Source organism: Phocoena phocoena, chromosome 4 (assembly GCF_963924675.1).
Source record: "Phocoena phocoena chromosome 4, mPhoPho1.1, whole genome shotgun sequence".
In the NCBI taxonomy this organism is placed as follows: domain Eukaryota; kingdom Metazoa; phylum Chordata; class Mammalia; order Artiodactyla; family Phocoenidae; genus Phocoena; species Phocoena phocoena.
Window position 1 is genome coordinate 87,385,612 of NC_089222.1, and position 13,958 is coordinate 87,399,569.

Genomic DNA, 13,958 nt, shown 5'->3' on the forward strand with positions numbered 1-13,958 from the left:
AAAAGAGAAGAGATTGTCCTGGGCAGAATGAACACAGCCTGGGTGCCAAGACTTCCCTGCTTTTGCCATTAGATGATTCCATAGTTATTGAATAAACATTTTCCACATGTCCTCTCATCAATCCTTACTCTGAATTTATAAAATAATTGGCCTTTAAACCATCTTGGCAAATGAAATGCAGAAACTAATGTCCAATTGCAAGAAAATGACACTGAAATGTTTTAAAATACCATCAACATTTATGTATTCTGGAAACACCAAACCAAACACATGGTTGTCACCCCTTTACTTATATCTTCATTTTACCCCCAAATTGTCATTAAACAATCATTTTTTTCCTTCTTTGTACTTCATGGGGACTCACCTCGGTCTTGGTTCCGACGATGTTTCCAGTATAGTAGGATTGAAATTAAGACCAGAAGAATTACCAAGGAAACAATACTTAACAGCAGTGGAACTGAAAACCAAAAGCCTGTGGATATTGAAGGGAGAAAAGGAAAAACAAGTCATAAGTGGAAACTGTAGAGGCAAAAAGCGATAAAGAGACAGCTGTGATGAGTTTTTACTAGAGCTGAGCTTTCGATGAAAATTATTCTTAAATATATATATATATACTGAAGTCTATATTCATGACCTCACATTATTTTAATAACATTTAAATAATAATAATCACTAACATGTTTTATGTAGTTACTAAGTTGTAGGAGCTTTGAATGTGTTACCTCATTTAATCCTCTAAATAGCCCAAGAGTTAGGTCTTATTATAATTATCTAACAGATTAAAAAAACAAACAACTGAGGCTCAGAGAAGTTAAGTAAGCCCAAAATCAGTGTAGTAAGTGGTAGAACAAGGCTTGCTCAGAGGTCTGTTTGCCTTCAAAGCACATATTCTTTGCCATACTGTCCATTAAAGTAATATGTTTATTGAGGAATTGTTGAAAAATACAGAGAAATATAAAGGAAAAGAATAATGAATCTCGTGATTCTAACCCCCAGGAAGAACTCATCTCAATGTTTTTATTGTGTTGCTTCTAATCTATGCCTTTGTTATTAAATCTCTTTCTAATAGTCAATAGATGCAACTTAGCCTGAATGTCAGCCCCTCGGTGTCACTGTGTAATACAAAGGCAGAAGAAACACTCCCTGATTGGCGAGTCTCCAGCATCTTCTCCATACCTTTATAATGGAATTTGTCACATCATACTTTAACTGAGCACCTTCAGATTTGTCTAATTTCACTAGTTCTAGTGCTCGACATAATGCTTTAAGCATGAAAGATTTTTAGTAAATGTTCGCAGAATGAACAAACATTATACAAATGATGCATAAACATTATAAATGATATGTCAATTTTGGCACTCTTGGAAAGACATGTTCCTTTTCAGATTTTTGTTTTTCAGGGAAATTTACCCTTCACTGTGGCTGAATCTGAGGATCTCTTCACGAACGTCCAAAGCTAATACTGCAAACCTCTTGAGCAAATTTACCTAAATGTTTACTTTTTGATTAGTCTGCTTTTTCAAGGACCCCAGAAATGACTACAGGATATGTTCACTAGAGGCCACCATACCAATGAGGTCTAAACTTTTCCAGCTTTCATTGTTTACAATGCGCCCAGAAAAAAAGCAGCAATATCTTTTTATAGGAGGCTTATTGCTGAGTGCCTCATCCAGAGTTAGTGCTTCAAAACTGCATAGAGAAAGAAAACTGTGGCTGTCATCACTAAAGTGTCCTGTCTCTAAAACCACCGCTTTCTTTATTCTTTCTCCCATAATCTTTACCTCTTGTATTGATGAGGCCCAGAGAAAGCAGTTTAGATAGAAACGCAGGAGAGCAAAAGAAGTCCTGAACAGGAGGCAGTTTATTTTAAAATGGGGTGAGGAGAACATCTCAGATTGGCCCCCTTCCTAAAAGCCCCTTTCCCACAGCGTAGATTATGCAAAGGTTTCATCCTGGATGTGGCTGCTTCCAGGAAAACATCCTAATCCCTCCAGATTGAGCTGATGCTCCTTTTCCCCTCTCTCAATCCTCCCATGGTGTACCACAGCTGTCTTTTTTTTTTAAGTAGAGAAAGGTTTATTGCAGGGCCAAAGAAGAACAGGTGGCTCATGCTGAAAAACCCGAACTCCTACTATAGCTTTCTTATTGAAGCATTTATCATGAAGTTTTACAATTGCCCAGCTCCTTTTGCATTCCCCCCTAGACTAGAAGCTCCCTGTGTGAAGGGACTGAGTCCTCACTGTTGCGTTTCTGGCATAACAAATGCTCAGTTAGTAGCACGGAAGAATAAATCAATGGATGGATCTCAGCAAAAGCGTTCAGTATGTGGGCAACATACCACATTTGCCAAGGTAAAATCGGCTTTATTGGCTTCCTCAACTCTGTTTTTCTTTCCCTACTTATCCCATTCTCTCCCTTATCAGGTCCTTTGCTAAAGGCCAAGAGGCTCTGCAGAGCATTCACCACCTTGCAGGTGTGTGTCCACAAATGTGACCACGGTAAATCTTGCCCTCTCTCTCTTACCTTTGTTCACAGTTTCCCTGTAGTCGGTCACAGTCCCCAGGTGCAGTACCTGGCAGACCACCTCCTTCCCCACCTGACTCTTGGGGTCTTTGATCTGGAGGATGCTGATGACAGACGTTGTTCCATTGGAGTGTGACAGAATCTCAGTACGGTTCTCAATCTCTGACCCAGAGACCTTCCAGGAGATCATAGGGGCTGGGCGAGCATTGGCAGAGCAAGTGATATTTAGGTGGTCTTCAGATAGTTTATAGTGAAGGAATACTGTGGGCTGTACTGGGACAAAAAAAATGATCTGCCATCAGTTAAGCATGGTGTGAGTGCTACACTCTCCTCAGAGAGATGAGAAAAAGATCTTTACAGAAAGACAGTGGAGGCTAGAAAGATAAGGTAGCACATCCAATCCAAACTGCGGCCTTCTGGGTTCTTTCTGTGTCTAATTCTCTGAATTGCAGGATGGAGACTGGCCTAGTACAACCCTGTGACAAGTACGATCCTCCCTGTAGTTTGCCTCTAGGAGAATGAGCTGGATGGACAGAAGGTACCTTCTCCCCCAGACAGTGCAGAGCCTAATTATTCTTTTCTCTTCCATGGGCAATGTAAGATCTCTGCCTTCTTCTGGGTACCCCTCTCAAATAGTTTGACAATGACCACCAATCGGCACCTCCACACAAGTAGTCTACACTTCTCAGAAGCACGAGGGCAGTTTCAGAACAGAGAGCCCGTAGCGGGGCTGCTGCTTAGAGAAAGCCTTTTTCTGTTTGGAACTGGGCCAGGGAGCAAGATGCATGGAGCAGACTTGGCAAGTCCCTGCTTGAAATATCTACACAAAATGTCAATTAGAAATTCATAGTCAGTAGTCAGAAAATCACAGAATGACAGTTGTAAGGACCGTGGAGATCACCTTATGGAGTTAACAGAAAATAACTAGCTTATGAAAAAAGGACATTATTTTTAGGTCAGCTGTACCCTGTTCCCTTTCAAAAGTCCCTTGATTAATGAGTTCATTTTCTTTGGAATATACAGTTTATCTCTGCTGAGCAAATGTAAACTTGCCTTTCTGTGGTTGGCTTTGGAGCCCACAAGATAATTAAAGGGCAATGCTAAATGAAAGCTTGTCTGTGCTCAGAAGTTCAAGAGGTGGGTGGGTGGCAGTAGGCTAGAGAAAATGAGCCTATAGGACGGTGGCTCTGTCCAGAGTGCCCAGATTACTAACATCAATAAGCCCTGGAGGAAGAGACATAAGGTAAAGGAAGACGAGTATGGTTGACGTGGCCAGATTGGCAGCAGGGTTCTCTGGTGTATCAAAGAATGACTTAGATGAAAGCTATAAGTTGTGGCTGGAAAGGATCAGTGTGGAAAAGAACTACAGAATTACTCACTAGAAGATGCAGGAGAGTCTGCTTTTCGGGCAAAAAAATAATATAAAGATTATGAGTAAAGAAGGGGGAGTAGGAGAAAGAAAGATGAACAAAAAAGAAAAAGAAAACAGACAGAAATGAGAAAAATATGACACAAGAAGGAAAAGGAAGAAAAATGGTGGAAAGAAGGAAGGAAGGAAAGGAGAGGGAGGGAGGGAAGAAAAAAGAGCAAGGGAGGGAAAAAGGAAAGGAAAGAGGAAGGAAGGACTGGAGGAGGGGAGAGAGAGAGAGAAAGACAGGGAGACAGAGGGAGAAAGAGGAGTGAAAGAAACAGAAATCAAGGAGAAAGCCTGATGCAAGATCCTGCAGAGAGGACTCATTACAGGCAAAATAAGTGAAAGAAACTTGTATTTGGTGTTGTCTTACCTCCCTTGCATTCTTATTTATTGAGCCTCTTCTTATCCCTTGTCCAATATTCTTGGTGTGCACGAACTCTCATTTTAACATTCCTAATAACCCCGTCTAAGTTTGTCGTTTCCCTTCTAAAACTACCACCAAGCGTGCCATCCTCCAAAGTTACCCCTTATTCCTAATTCTGAATTCTTGATCTCAGCTAAGCATCAGTTAAGAAGAAAGGAATCTTATCAAACTAAGCCTCTTGGATTTTAAAAGAATGCTTATTATTCAGTTAAATCCCTAGTAGGCATCAGGAATGAAGAGCCTCTGATGCATGTCTCCTTATCAATCCTGATACAGCTAAACTGAAACAAAACGAGAGGGACCCCTATAACTGGCTCCAGCTTAGCCCAATATGGCTTTGCCCTTAGATCCAAAAATACTAAAGCTGTTAGAGATCCTAGAGATGATCTACTTCACACTTCTGGTGCAGATAAATAAACTCTGGTACAGAGTGGACAGGACTCTTCTAGGGTCACATGACTGCTAATTGCAAAGCCAGGTCTGAACCACATCAGTGCTTATAGAGAACTATCCTCACTATGGTCCTTAATTTACTCTTGTTGACAACAGTATTTGTCAGGGCAAAGATAACTCCAGGCAGAGATTCAACATAGTCCTTTGAACTCTCCAAATAACAGTAACCACAGTTACAGTAGACATGAAAGGCCAAGTGTCCTCTCATGAGCCTTTCTGGGGTTAGGATCCTGAAAAACTAGGCACTACCACTACATTCCAAACATTCTGCAAAATAACATTTCAAGCCAGAGACAATGTATTCTCAGAGACTCTCACCAAAGAGAGTGAGGCAGGCTATTCCTGAGATCTTCCCAGAACCAAAGGTATTGAAGAGGCACTTGTAACACCCTTCATCTTCCAAGGTGGTATTCCAGAAGGTAATGGTTGAGTTCATGAGTCCCAGCTGGGTGATGTTTATCTTGTCCTTATAGGCAGGCTGGACTACAACCCCATGGTTCTGGCTAAAGGTGATCATGTTTTCTGGGCTTACAGCCTTGATTTTTTGCCATGTCACAATCAAAACTTCCTGGGGATTTTGCAGAGAGCATCTTAAAGAAGCAGGTGCGTTCAGCAACTCTCTTACATCTTGGGTGTCCACTTTCATCATGGAATCATAAAAAACATTTACATTTTAATACATACACAAATATACATTTTTTTGATTAAAAACAATGCACGTTCAAAGTCAAATTTAGAAAAGATACAGAAAAATGCTAAAAAAAGGAAACGTTTACCTACCTTCCTGATGTTGCTAGAGAAATATAAGTTCAAATATTTATTCAGTCTTTAAGAGTAGCAGAGTAGAAAAATAAGAAAGCAAAATCCCAGTGACCAGAAATTACATGAAGAATCCCTGTAGGCTGGAAATTAGGTGAAGTGAGGTTGAAGATGGAAAGTGCCAAATAGGATAGAAGCATCACCAAGTGAGTTTATGCCTGGAGCAGTAACAGCTAGGAATAAGAAAGGGCCAACGGACAATAGGCAGAGTGATTAGTTTAAGTGAAGAAGGTATAGCAGCTCTGTACATTCCACACACATACCTGCAAAGGAAGGAGCAGCAGTAGTGATGTCTGCCTTCAGGAAGCAGTGGTGAGTATAGGAACGCAAGATAGAGAGATATACAGGACAGTGCTCCAGGAGGCTGATAGTACCAGAGAGATTTGACCACCAAATGACAATCTACACATTCCCCTATTTTTACTGTATGCAGTGCAGAATATAAGGTATGGCAATAATTTCTTCCCCCTCCATGCTGGCTAGTCATATTGATATGATAGATGACTCAATGGGAGATCTCAATAAAACAAATAGCCAAATATTTGAGAAAGTTAACACAATGATAGAGGAATAATAAACTCTACAAACCCAAGAACTCACCAAATGAATAAAAATATCATAAATAAATGTATTTATTATCATAAATACATTTATTTATTATCATAAATAAATTTATTTATTATCACAAATACATTTATTTATTTATTATCATAAATAAATTTATTTATTATCATAAATAAATAAATTTTGATGTGAAAAAATGTGATATCTTAAGTGTGAAAAGGAACCAGCACTGTAAAGAGTAGAAACTATAGATGCAGAAAATGAGAAATGTAAACTCTTAACAGACTTAGCAGAATGAATATCACTGAAGGGTAAATTAGTAAGTAGGAAGACCAGGTCATAGAATTTTTCCAGAATGTAGCACAAAGGGATAAAGATATAGAAAGGATTAAAGAAAAATTCAAAGACTAGAACGTTTCAGCATGAGTCCAGTAAGAATTTTAAAAGGAGAGAAAGGGGAGAATAGAAGACAAAAACACTGTAAGGAACAAAAATATATTTTTCAAAACGATAAAAGGAGGAATCTAAAATAAGACATACTAATCATGAACCTTCATGCACCTAACAACATAACTCTGAAATATATAAAAACCTAATAGAACTACAAAGAAAAATCCATAAATCCATAATCATAATGAGAGAGTTTTTCATTGTTCTCTTGGAATTTTCACTTCCACATATTAAAAAAATAAGTAAGCCGCATAGCACAGGGAGATCAGCTCGGTGCTTTGTGACCACCTAGAGGGGTGGGATAGGAGGGTGGGAGGGAGGGAGACACAAGAGGGAAGAGATATGGGAACATATGTATATGTATAACTGATTCACTTTGTTATAAAGCAGAAACTAACACACCATTGTAAAGCAATTATACTCCAATAAAGATGTTAAAAAAAGTAAGTAAAGCAATAAAATCAAATATAAGGATATAGAACATTTGAAAAACAAATTTTTATATATAACTTATTATATATGTATGTGTAGTATGTGCATATGAGCATGTATTTGTAAACTTTTACCCAAAAGAAAACATACAATCTTTTCAAACAACATATGGAACACACCCTCAAATTGAACTTGAAATAGTGTACAAAAAAATGACCTTGAACTCTGTCCATAATGCAATAAAATGAGAAATTTACATGCTTCTTTTAACTCCTTAATTACACCAGAAATCATAACAAGTATTATAAATCACTATGAATGACAATAAGAATATCATATATTAAAATCTGTAGAAATTTACAAAGCAGTTCTCAGAGGGAAGTATTTAATCCTAACTTAATTTACTGGGAAACAAGAAGAAAATGAATACACACAGATATTCAAAATTCCCACCCCACCCAAGAAATGATAAAAGGAGTGAATTAATAAAGTTGAAGGCACAAATTAATAAAATGGTACACAAAATTTTGACTTAAAACACCAAATCTGTTATTTTTTTTAAGACTAATAACACAGATAAACTGTTAGAGTAATTAGAAAAAAAGAAGGCAGCATAAACAAACAAACAGTATCCACTCAACAACATCAAGCATGAAAAGACGGGCATAGCAACAAATACAAACTGGAACCCACAAGTGTTGCATAATTCCAATTTTAGTGAGGTGTACTCTTGGTAGATGTGAAAAGTTCTGGGGGGAATACCGGTTGTTAGGACTGGGGTTTCCAAAAAGTTTGTTGAGATTTTGCAGAGCAGAGATCTGAAGAAATTGCTGCTTTTAGAACAGAGTAGAAAAGGGATCAAAACTAGAGTTTTAACTTCTTGGGTAACTTTTCTCTCTGACTAATAATTTAGTGGAAAGCTTATAATTCTTCACTGCATATATGAAACTCCATTTAGGGTTGGTAAATCCTATGTTGTACATGGTATGACACTTCCCTTTCCTACCCCTGTGAAGGCTGATGTAGTACAACATCACGCAGAAGGTGATAAAAGGCCAGCAGCAAAGTGAGGTGTGGTCTCCTATGGAACCAAGGAGAAGGGACTGGCACAAGTAGGAAATTCAGCAGATGAGTGGAGAGCATAGGTGTATGTTTTATATGATAGACTATGGGAACCTACGTAACTTCCATATTTCATTATTTTTAGTATTTTTCTGTGAGAGGGACACACCCAAATTTAAGGTTTATTACCAGACTACCTTCCCAAAAGGCCATATTCATTCACACTCCCTTAGGCATTCCATATCTTTACAAACATAGGGAATTATTATTTTAAACATCATTCAATTTGATAGGTGAAAAATGATACCTTAACTTAGGAAGAATTTTTTCATGTCTGGTGTTATCTAGGAAAAGTTGCTTAATATTAAATTCTTTGAAAACATTGGAAAAAATGTGGAAAGCAGAAAGAACCACTCCCAGTCCTCCAAACGAATTACACACTTAGATAATTCATGCAGACAGATGAACTAACACAGCACAAACAAGAGTGGCCAAATGTTTCCACTCCAAAAACTGTGTTTCCTGGATTCCACGCAGGGGAATTGAGTATCTTTACCTTGTGCCCTGCAAAACATCATGGCAGCCAAGAACCAAATCAGATGACAGAAGAGCTTCCTCAACACCTGAAGACAGAAAGCAAAGTACAGAAGTGGGCATTTGGATGTGGACAAAGCTAAGAAAGCTTCGATCTAATCTCTGTTTCAGGAAATGCTGCAGCTAAAGTTTTAACCACCGGAAACCTTTGGTTTTGTGGAAGCAGAACCAGAGACTATAAATGGAAGAAATAACAGAGGGTGCTCAGGATATGGGAAGGGAAAAGCAGCAGTGTGGTTCCTTCATTATGGCCATCAATAAGCAATTTGAGGCCTTGCTTCCAAAGCCACCACTGTCAAGACTGCTGGGAAAACAAACTGCCATAAGTATACTCAGATAACATAGAGACAGCAAATGCTGAAGAACATTCACTCCCCCAATAATCCACATCTGTTTATATTAAAAATGTAACTCAGGTTGTAACCACTTGGCCGAAGATGTGACTGCTGAGGTAGATTTTCCTGCAAATTTTGCACAGTTTATGTAAATTTTACCTTTTAAAAACCAGTAATGGCTTTAGTTTTTCTTCATTGCTTTATTTTCATGTGTCTGGCAGAAATCCTTGGCCTTTTTACAAATCATGGTGGTATTTAAGGGACTATTATTCTGGGTATAATTTTGCTATAAAATGAGAGAGTGGAGTGAAGACAGAATATCTTTACTCTGCAGCAGCCCCATGGCTGGCTTTGGTCGACATTCGTGTGTTCACTGTAAGGGGGTATGAGCAAGGAATGTAAATTTTCCCTATATTTTTTCCTATATTCTATATTTTTCTATAATTGAGGTACGTAAGAAATATAGGTTTCTCTGTATTTTTCTTTAACTCGAACTTTATTTTTATTTCATGTTGCCATTCCAACTAGAGGTAGAGACTTAATTTCAGTCAATACCACATAATTTCTGTCAGTTTAGCCCACCAACACTTCACAATTGTCCCAAACTCTGGCACTGCATCCACAGTCCTGGGAATGCCAAGCCGTGGGACAGGACCATTAACCCTTGGTTACAACCATCTATCCACGCTGGCACTATGTTCCCCTCAAGTCATCCTGATCATCGGTTTGTGCAATTAAATCTTGTGCTTACAGGATGTTCTCTCATGTTTCCCGATTCTTCAGATTCTGTGCTCCTGGATTCTTCTGTGCTGAACAAAGGAGAATTCTGCAAGGATCTCTGACTAGACTCCCATGTGTCTGTCCATCTCTGTTTTACAGTTCCCTCGCCATGATGGGCAGGCTTGCCTCTTCCCACAGTTCCCCACAAGAAAGCAAGGCACAGGTGTTTTCTGTTCTTTGATTTCAACACCTACCTGTAAGTTCTATTCACCACCCTCCTGGACTCCCTACTCCCAGGGGCCAGGCACAGAGCATCCTTTTCAGGACACAAACCGACACTAGTCAGTCCCTCTTTGCTCTCCCAGCCTAGGGTTAAAGAAGCTGCTTCCTCCATCACCTTGTATTCTTCCCATCAACTTTTTCTGGGATGAAGGCCTGTCCTTGGCCTTTCAGCATTTAGGCTTTTAAAACTCAAATGCTTATGCTATTTCAAAACTTTGGCTTCTGAGTGTCCATCAACAGATGAATGGATAAAGAAGATGTGGCACGTATATACAATGGAATATTACTCAGCCATAAAAAGAAACGAAATTGAGTTATTTGTAGTGAGGTGGATGGACCTAGAGTCTGTCATACAGAGTGAAGTAAGTCAGAAAGAGAAAAACAAATACCGTATGCTAACACATATATATGGAATCTAAAAAAAAAAAAAATGGTCATGAAGAACCTAGGGGCAAGACGGGAATAAAGACACCGACCTACTAGAGAATGGACTTGAGGATATGGGGAGGGGGAAGGGTAAGCTGGGACAAAGTGAGAGAGTGGCACGGACATATATACACTACCAAACGTAAAATAGATAGCTAGTGGGAAGCAGCCGCATAGCACAGGGAGATCAGCTCGGTGCTTTGTGACCACCTAGGGGATAGGGTGGGTGGGAGGGAGGGAGACGCAAGAGGGAAGAGATATGGGGATATATGTATATGTATAGCTGATTCACTTTGTTATAAAGCAGAAACTAACACACCATTGTAAAGCAATTATACCCCAATAAAGATGTTTAAAAAAAAAAAAGAAAAAACTTTGGCTTCTGAAACTAAAAAGTTTTCTTTAGCGTTCGAATTCCACACCATCATGCCACATGGAAATCCAGGCTCTAGCAAAGGCTGTGATGAGGAATGAAAATAGTTTGGCTTTCCGAGTAAAAATCTGTCTTTTAGGATAAGAGAGAAAGCAGACACACACCAAAACACAAGATGTACGAACTGGGGGCCAGCAATGTTTAAGAAACAGAAGCACAGTGATTGAGGCAAAGGGAATTAGAAAGAAAGCTTTGCTATTAATTATATACACATTCCCTCTGGCTGACTTGAGTTCAGGCTAGCACCCATATTAGATGTGTAAGCTAGGACAAATCATTTTACCTCTCTGAAATGCAGAAGAAAATAATAGTACCAACCTTCTCTCTGTTAAAAAGACTAAATGAGATAGTATATGTAAAGCTCCTAGAACAGTGACTGATACAAATAAGCGCTAAATCAATGTTGCTGTTATCTCTTTGGGTTACTATGAGAATTAATTAAGCATTTAAAGTACTTAATACAGTGCCTAAGGTATGGTAAAAGCCAATATATATTAGGTAACTTAAAAAAAGTCATTAATCAGATCATACAATAATGGAAATAGAGAAGTCCATTTATAACCTTTGTCAAGAGGGCCAGGGTTCAGAGGCCTGGGTCTTACCTGACAGCTGCCCATCTACTTTGCCCCTATACATACCTCTTCCCTGAAAATTTCTAGGTCCAAATCCTGATCCTGCCACATACAGTCACATGGACCTGGAAAACTTAACCTCTCTGCCTGTTTCTTTATTTGTAAAATTGGGTAATAACTCCTCCTTTGAAGGATAGTGGTGAAGATTAAGAGCACCTGGCACTCAGTAAACACTAGCTCTAAGGCCACCATTCTCCTTTATTAAGGAAAACAGTGAAATAACTGGCTGTATGATCCTGCCAATAAACTATATACAAAAAAAAAAAAAAAAAACTACCTTCAGGCATTTCTTGTATTTAGATTTTAATTTTTATTATTTTTATCAAATACCAATGTAAATGAAAATCCTCCCCTTCCTTCATTTTGTCATATACACAGGTCCTGAATAAACAAAATGTCTGTCTCTCGCGGATACCCAGGGTTTTAACCCTGATTTATCCAATCCTTTATGGTTTCCCAAGGCAAAGACCCAGAGGATGCAGAAAGAGGCTGGAGCATCACAGAGGGCGCCAGCTCTCCTGGACAGCCTGAGCCTGAAATTCTGCAACCCCACCCCAGGTTTCAGGACCAAAACGGAGCCAATACACCACCCTCTATCCCCGCCGCCAGCGCCCGCCTCCCAGCCCAGTTCCTGCCTGAGGATGTCAAGGATCTTCGGAGAAGCGTCTCCGGAGCCTGCGCCTGGCAGCATCCTTTTTCCAGCGCACTGGGACGGAGAACTGGAACGCCAGGAATGGCCTGTAAACCACCCTTTGGAAGGCAAAATCCGCTTCTCAGCAAGGTTAACAGCTGAGGGGAAAGCGCTAGCAGAAATCCCACCTCCGAACCAGACTGGGGAAAGCCGCAGCCCGGCGCTCTCAGCCCGCCACCGCCCCAGGGCCGCCGGAGCGATGTCGCCCACCCTGCGCCCCCTTTCCCACGCCTGGCCCGGCTCACCAGCCACTCCATCCTCGCTCCTGGCCGCGCGGGGTGTTTGGCTTCAGCTGGGAAGCCCGGAGGGATCTCACACCGGACCAGACTGAGCTCCTTCAGTTCTGTGGAGTAAGGATGCGCCCCGCCAGCGCCTGGGGAGAGCTGCCTCACTCCTCCTCCGACACAAATACCCCTCCTCCCCACCCCCGCCCCGCCCCCCAAGCAGAGGCGTGAAGGCCAGTTTTTTCCAGTTTACTTGTAGGGGATAAAATAAAATAAATAGTACTCCTCTTTTCCTATCTTCAAAACGATTCGCAGTTTTCAGAGGTGGCAACTGGGGAAACAGAAAATGTTTGAAAAAATATACACCGTTTCCATTTTCATTGTACAGACAGAAAGGAAACGGGGAGAGGTGGGAAGACATGAATTGTTTCCCTGCGTTGGCGCTTGGAGGAATGGCAATCTACACCGTGCAGCTGCCGAGTGCGAAATGATTTTTGAGAAACGTTACACAGTTTCCACAATTACCACCTCGGAAAATCCAAATATTTTGAAGCTGAATTTAAATAGTAGACACTTTACAAAACAAATGTATATTTATTTTTATCCAGAACCAAATTATATATTGAAGCTATCAATGCTGTAATGATCTCTCCTCTCATGATGTGACTGGGTTTTTTTCTCTATGTGTGGAGTTTTCTTTCATTTGTATTGATGATGAGGATTCTTCTCATTTTATTTTTTAATTTTTTACAAGTTCCAGAGTTCTTGGCTCTTAAACAAAGAAAGAAAGACAAACAGATCAATGAAGTGTTCAATTCCTAAAGCCTTTTCTGTTTTTCTAACACCACCCCTGTGACAAGGTGCTGGGACAGAGCTTTTACCTAAGGATCCGTGGGGCTGTAAATTCCAGGGCGGTAACTAAAATAATGACTGATTTTCAGAAAAACACAAACACGTTGAAAGGACTAAAATATTCATGGAGTGGCAAACAGGAGACAAAAGAAAGCCAACTTATAGGCATAGTGGAATTAAGATCAAATTAAGGAAATTGAAAGAAAATTCTTAAAGCTTCAAAAATGACAAGTAGAGACACCAAGAAAGAGAATCAAAGTGACTTTATTTTTTTAAACAGCTGTGTTTTATTTATTTATTTATTTATTTTTATTTTTAGCTGCATTGTGTCTTCATTGCTGCCCGCAGGCTTTCTCTAGTTGCCGTGAGCGGGGGCTACTCTTCGTTGTGGTGCGCGGGCTTCTCACTGCAGTGGCTTCTCTTGTGGAGCACGGGCTCTAGGCGTGCTGGCTTCAGTAGTTGTGGTGCGTGGGCTCAGTAGCTGCAGCACGCGGGCTCTAGAGCACAGGCTCAGTAGTTGTGGTGCACGGGCTTAGTTGCTCCGCAGCATGTGGGATCTTCCCAGACCAGGGATCGAACCCGTGTCCCCTGCATTGGCAGGCGGATTCTCAACCACTGTGCAACCAGG

The 13,958-nt window shown here is 40.2% G+C and overlaps 1 protein-coding gene across 1 annotated transcript in view; it reads right to left on the reverse strand.

Moving 5' to 3' along the window:
* CD200 (CD200 molecule) overlaps positions 1-11,548 on the reverse strand; it is a 33,670-nt gene extending 22,122 nt beyond the window's left edge. Inside the window, exons 1-5 of the mRNA XM_065875862.1 lie at positions 11,534-11,548; positions 8,698-8,764; positions 5,133-5,453; positions 2,524-2,796; positions 365-472 (exon numbers count right to left, since the gene is read on the reverse strand). Of these exons, the coding sequence (XP_065731934.1) occupies positions 365-472; positions 2,524-2,796; positions 5,133-5,453; positions 8,698-8,764; positions 11,534-11,548 (784 nt within the window). The remainder of the gene's footprint in view (positions 1-364; positions 473-2,523; positions 2,797-5,132; positions 5,454-8,697; positions 8,765-11,533) is intronic.
* Positions 11,549-13,958: the final 2,410 nt, after the last annotated feature.